The 6,774-nt window shown below is 44.9% G+C and overlaps 1 protein-coding gene across 1 annotated transcript; it reads right to left on the bottom strand.

The window, feature by feature from the left end:
* Positions 1-636: 636 nt before the first annotated feature.
* On the bottom strand, positions 637-5,670 carry LOC107298871 (histone RNA hairpin-binding protein). Its single transcript, XM_015828235.2, has 7 exons — positions 5,596-5,670; positions 4,258-4,383; positions 3,698-3,802; positions 3,251-3,310; positions 2,882-3,013; positions 1,915-2,064; positions 637-781 (listed from the first exon to the last, which is right to left on the bottom strand). The coding sequence occupies exons 1-7, from the start codon at positions 5,640-5,642 to the stop codon at positions 637-639; spliced, it is 765 nt and encodes a 254-aa protein (XP_015683721.2). The 5' UTR covers positions 5,643-5,670.
* Positions 5,671-6,774: the final 1,104 nt, after the last annotated feature.

The following is a 6,774-nucleotide window of genomic DNA, read 5'->3' on the forward strand; positions in this document are numbered from 1 at the left end:
TTTGTCTGAAATGGTCTAGGGTTTCCTGCCTGAGCAGGGGGTTGGACTAGATGACCTCCAAGGTCCCTGCCAACTTTATTATATCACAATTATTCTTGATAAAACTGTACATGACAAACACAATCAGATGCCTGTGCCTGCACACTCAAACCTGATTTTTCTATACACACCACGGACTCATTCGTTATCCTATTAATTCCGGCCTCCATTCGCTCAGGAGTTATAACCTTTTTTCCCCTGATCATTTCCCATCAAAAAACTTGGGGCTTTTTGCTCTACAGCTTTATTCTGGAGTTCAGCGGAAATATTTTAAAATTTGCTATGACAGCCGCAATGACATTCATTAGTCAAGATTATTCCAGTGGTTGAAGGGGGGTCAGTGTAGCACATGCAGTACAGCTTCCACAACAGAGGTCCGCTTGGTTGAGTCCCACTTAATTAAAGCAACGACTGTACTAATGGCAGAAAACATAAAGTGAGGGGAGAAAAAAAAAAAAGACAACGTGCAAGACAATTGGGAAATGAAGCAAAAAGAGAGAAAATTAAATTAGGATGAGGAAAGAGGCAGATAGTAGAGGGAAAGAGAGAGAGAGTGAAAAAACTACTTCGGAATGGCCAGGGATAGGCTGCTAGCAACTAGCAATCTATGGACGCTGACGCAATATTGAAACTTAAGCCAAGGTTCAAATTACTTACATTGTTTTCTTGGGAACTTCCCTGTAGCACCAAGGAATTACTTCCTACGGATTCTGTTTCCATGTCACCAAGATCAACAGGGCTACTGCAAAAACAAAACATGAAATTAGCAATATCAGAAAACATGTTTCTAATGTTAAGATAAAAGAGAGAATACTTAGTTTAAACCATTTAGCCTCTCTTTAGACACAAAACCTGCCTTCTGGTTTACCCAATGACCTAAATATTTGCAGGAAACGTTAGGCAAATAGGAATTGAAGGTATAAATCACACGTATTTTCCAATGATTTCTAGCATTACATTTAAATAATTCAGAAAAGTATTCCAGCAACTTGTTTAATTGATGAGGCTTATATATTTTTATTAATGTAAAGATCCAATGGTATTTAGACAAATAGATAGCAGTATAAACAAACCCTTCAGAAAAATGATTCTGTTTTAAAATAAATGCATGTGTTCTATTGCACCAACTATGTTCTGGAGTTGGCACACAATTCTGATAACCTGCTAGTACACCATACATGTTAAATTGTTTATTAACAAGTAAAGAAAAATATAAGCAACAAGTAATTCGCCACAAGGAAAAGTAATCATTATATCAATATGCTTAGCATTATAGCTGGATATATTTTGCAGAAAACTACATGCAGTTCTCACTTAACCACAATTGAGACTAACAGCAATCTTGCTAAGCAATGTGGCCATTAAGCAAAGCACAAGGACCGCAATGGACTTAACGCCTCGTCTCCAATGTGGCTGTTAAACAAATCACCTGCTGTCATTAAGTGAGAAATCACGTGACCACGAATTGCCTGTTCACTGCCAGTTTCTCCATTGACTCTGCTTATCAAAGTGTACAAACAGCAGTCACGTGACCTTGTGATGCTGCAACAATCCTAAATGTGCCCAAAGGGCCCAGATCACATACCCAGGGGGACAAAATGGGTCATAAAATTACTTTTTCAGCACTGTTGCAACTTTGAATGATTGGCAAACCAGACAGTCATTAAGTGAGGCCTACCTGTACTACGGCTGTCGAATTCAACTCAATTCCACAATAATGAATTATACAGCCTTTAAGCTTAAACTTCGCTTCGCAAGAAACAAACCTGGTTCATTTCAGGGATTTACTACCGCTGAATGATTCCCGAAGTAAAACAACCCTCAATATTTAAATGCTTACTGTTTTATGCATTCTTGGACACGGCTGCTACTTACAGTACTTGCGCATCAGAGCCTTCTTCGTGAGGAGGGTCCCAAAAATGCAACGCGACTTTCCAAAGTCTGATCTGTTGATCCCAAGATCTCCGACTGTACTTTTTAAATTTATTTGGAGTCCTTGGATGGACCCCAGGAACCCGTAGACACCTTTGAAAGAAACATTTCAGCTACTTTTAGCACACCCATCAACCTTCGGCAACTTAGCAGAGCAGCCATTTTGCGATAAATACGTCGTCCAGGGAAATAAAACCGGCTGTCTACTTGCAAGATTGCTCAGGAATAGGGCTGCTCATCTTCCAACGACTCTATGCTACCCTCTCTCCCAGCAATGGGCGTCTGTGGTTTCTGTTTGTTTTATTTATTTACATAGAGGAATAATTGAGTGCAAATTCTGACATCAGAAAGGGACGTTTAACCTCTCAGAATATTCTGCCACAGCCTTCAATGTAGCCATTAGCAAAAACAGAAATCAGAAATTATAGGAGCAACTTACTACAAGTGGGTGAGCCAGAAATCAGTATGACATCATGGCTAAACTTTCCAGGGGATGTTTTTCTGATCTCTCACTTTATCATTTTGCCTTTTGCTCCCCCCATCAAAAGCAAGGAGGTGTTTCTTTCTTAGAAGTATAATTTTTGCATCTGATCCATGATGCTGGCTCATCTATGCTATAAAGCAGGGGTGTCAAAACGGCCGGCCTGTGGGCCGGTTGTATCGTACGGGGACTGCGCCCACCCCAGCTCTGGAAATGCAAAAGTCACGATACGTTGCAAGACACCACGTGATGAGTTTGACACCTATACTATAAAGGATTCCACTGGTTTATGAGTAAAAAAAAAAGTATAGGTACCTCTTGGGAGGAAAAATTCATTTTCTTTTCCTTAAGTTTGCCCCAATACTTACAAATTAAATTATACTCTGTACTGAAAAAAATCTCCACTCCATGGGTAAAGAGAGATCTTACCTAGGAACTTCTTGAATATATCTGTCATATGCCAGAGTATTCTTCCCATAATTTATTTGTTTTTGTCTCCTCATTAGAACAGCCTCGTCAGTCTCCAGCTCCACGACTGCTGTAGATTCCTTGGAATCCGAACTGGAAAAAATAGCGATTTTATTTTTCATTTATTCCCGTTTCATGGCTTTGCATTCTCAAGACACAAGGCGTGCTTTTAGTGCTAGTCTGCCCTTATCATGGGAAACGCCTCGCTTTTTCATTTCCCTAAAACCGTCTCACTTTTAATAGAGCCATGCTTTAATTATTCATTCTCATCAGCCTCCAATTCACAGATCGTCCCTGGTTAGATTTGCTATGAACAATTTTTTTTTTTACCTTCCAGTAGAGGTCTTCCTTTCTCTTCCAAATTCATTTATTAGAAGCTTTCTTTTGTATCTGTAAAACATTTGTTTTAAGGAAAGTTATTTCCAGTGTTTGTACTGCTACAATGGTGTTCTGCTACACCATTGTTGGTATTTTATTATTTAATAAATTCAACACTGAACAATATTCCCACATGTTAAGATTTGTTACATTAGTTAACCCTCTTAGCCACATTCTCCTGACCTACTGGATTTATCCACAAGAAGTAGCTTTTTTATAGCACATTCTCCAACTTAGTCTTACAACATAAAATTGTTTTCAATTTTGAATGCAAAAGTGTGCATCGTATGAAAAGGGCTAATAACTTCCCTACCTTACTAGATCTCCCTATCTCAAAGAATAAAGATTTATTTTTGTACTTAAAGACAAATTGAATTTAAACAAATTGCACATCAGTACCTTGCCATTTCTCTGTTGACGTTAGTCCTCATCTCATCTTCTTCAACTGCACTCCCCCAGTCTGAACATCTCGAACGGGGCTTGTGGCCCTCCGGGGTGGTGAAACTGTAAAAACCAAGTCACAGGAAAAACAAAACGGCACCTTAGTCACAATATTTAAAATACACAATCTAGCGTGCCCCATCTCAACTGTGTTGCAGGTTAAATTACACCAGGGGTTCTCAACCTTGGCAACTTTAAGACTTGTGGACTTCAACTCCCAGAATTCCTCAGCTAGCTTTGGGAATTGAAGTCCACAAGTCTTAAAGTTGCCAAGGTTGAGAACCCCTGAATTACACAATCCACAATGTATCGCTGAACCCTCGTGTATCGCGTGGTGCTTTTAAGTTGCTCTCTGCAGAACAATGTTTATTACCATCTGCTCGTGATACGAGTATGCTACTTAAAAATATTAAGTAGATTGCTAAAATATCACCAGGAACTAAACATTTTATGTCCCCCACGGCCTCAAATAGAACTTAACCGTGCTTAATAGTGAGGAAATATTTCTCTGCGCCTACCTCTCGGATCTGCCATCGGCCAGACTGTACGTATCGTAATCGATGGTTGGGCCGCTCGGTTCATGCGTGTTTCTGTGCTTCCCATCTGCATCACGCTTCCTGCCTTGACTCCACGAAGCTGTCGGTCTGGGAAGAGGCAATGAAAAAGAACAAAGTCAGTGAAAAGCAGTTACAAACCATTGTTCTAACTGAAACTTCCTTCGGAAGCAAAGTTTCAGAAAAAGCCTGGGTCAAGCTGGCCTGGGGATTGTCCATTTTTTATTTATTTATTACATTTATTACATTTATACCCCACCCTTCTCCTAGTGGACTCAGGGCGGCTGAGTCCACTAGGAACAATTTTGAATTGTTCCTAGCTCTTGAGTGAGGTATAAAGGGGTGGGGGGTGGGAGGAAGAGCTCCATCCTGCTACAGCTACAGTCCCCGACTTAAAAAACTGCAAATTGGGGACAATTTCGGTCGCTAAGCGAGACGGTTTTCAAGCGAGTCATCCCGCGTTCGTCTCCGATTCTGCCACCGTCGCGAAGCGAATCGCGTGATCATTGCGTGAATCCAGCTTTCCCCACCGACTCTCTTTCAGTGCAGTTTGTTAACTTCAAACCGTCGCTAAACGAGTGGCCTTAAGTCGGGGACCTCCCTGCAATCCAGTCCTCTGGAAAGGGGAAGAAGAAAAGCCACTTTGGCTGTCCAATGGGAGGCAGCAGAGGTTGCGCAATCAGCACTTCCTCCTCCCACCCGGAAGGAGGAGGGCTACTTCCTGTCCCTTATAAGCTCTTCCTACTTCCTTATAAAACCCGCGTTTTTGTGAACTACCCAGAGCCAGGCCGCCTTAAGAAACAAGTAAAAAAAAAAATCAACTTTACAAGCTTTTCTTCCCAAAGAACTGCCTGAGCTCTGCCTTTTTTTTCCCTTCCCCCCCCCCTCAGCCTCTGCCTGCATCTTTTTTTTAACCTCGTCTGATAGGTCCACATTTGCCCAGGTTTCTGTGTATACACGTGTCTGCGGGTACACACACACACACACACACACACCCCAAAACACCCAGGGCTTCTAGGTGAATTTAAAGCAGGCGGGGGCATCCAGGGGTCCGCAAGGCCCGGGGACGCCCCCTCATCCCAGACCCCAACGAACAATCACCCTGTGAGGAAGGGGCGACCCCCCTCCCCCATTACCCAGGGGATCGAGGTGGGGGAGGGGCTCGGCCAGGCCGCCCCCCGCCACTCCCGGGCTGAGCTGAGGCGTCTTATTTGGGCCACAAAGGCCTCCGCGGCTCCGCAGCCGGACGGGCGGCGGCCTAGAGCCCCTCCGAGGCAGCCCGGCCGTCGACGGCTCCACTACCTGCTACGAGTCCGGCCGGCCAGGGGGCTCCGCTGGCGAAACGACATCCTGAGGGCGACGCGGCTCCGACGATGCTTCCCCGCCGCCGCCGACCTCGCAACTGAGGCGCGTCAGGGCTGAGGCGCCGCGCGCGCCAACCGAAGCGGGCGCTACCACCTCGAAGGAAGGGGGGGGTTCCTAGAGAGGAGGCTTTTTTCTCACCACCTTTCCCTTTCACAGCGCTGAGACGAAACACCCAGCCGCCGCTCGCAGATGAATTATTCTGCGTTCCCAAGTTCCCGCCCTGAGGTAGGAAGGGCCGCGGGGCGGCTTTACGCGCCTATTTTCAGAACGAGACTCCCCCACGGGCAGCTGGGCGATGGTTTGCTCCGGAGCGCGGAGCTCCGCCCCCTCTTCCTCCCGCCCCCTTTGCCTGTTTGGGCAAACGACGCCTTCGCGCTTTGGCGGGAAAATTTGCAGCCGGGACGGGCCGCTGCAACAAAATGTTGCAGCGCTGAGCGCTTTTTCCTTGGCGGCGTTGCGAGAGCCCGGCGGCCCCGCTGGCTTTCTTTCCTCAGCTGAAGCTGCTTCCCAGCGAGGGGTTGATTGCTCGTTTCTTATTGAGCAATTTCGCCATTATTATTATTATTTTGTTTCCTAAAGCCTTTTGGGAAGGGATTATTTCTGCACATTTGGGAATTCGGCCCTGTTGCTAATATTTAGTGCTTGCAAGAAGACAGGGCTAACTCTAAGGGCAGGCAGAATAATTGCATGCTAGGCCCTGGAAGGCTGTCCCAAAGGTGCTTTTTTCAGGAGGCAACTGGACTTTCTTGGTTTTCTTTGAAGACGTTTTGCTTCTCATCCAAGAAGCTTCTTCAGCTCTGACTGGCTGCTGGGGAAGAGAAGGACTTTTTATTCTTCTTCTTCTTGTGCCATGTCCGTTGTCGGACGTTGGCGATCCTGTTTTTATCAGCAGCCGAATGAAAAAGTGCTGCTGAGTTTTGTCCAAACCGGTCCCTGAGATTTTGAAGCCACGAGGTTCTTCTTCTGCCTGGACCTCGTTGGCCTTCCATCTTTCCCTGGAGGATGAAATGGAGTAGGCCATATTTTTCTGGGTGTCGCATCACGTGTCCGAAATATTCTAATTTTTGTTTTTTAATTGTTTTGATGATTTCCCTTGGCTTTCCCAGGCGGTTTATC

This window comes from Protobothrops mucrosquamatus, unplaced genomic scaffold (genome assembly GCF_001527695.2).
Source record: "Protobothrops mucrosquamatus isolate PMUCROS unplaced genomic scaffold, P.Mucros_1.0 scaffold4346, whole genome shotgun sequence".
NCBI classification, from domain to species: domain Eukaryota; kingdom Metazoa; phylum Chordata; class Lepidosauria; order Squamata; family Viperidae; genus Protobothrops; species Protobothrops mucrosquamatus.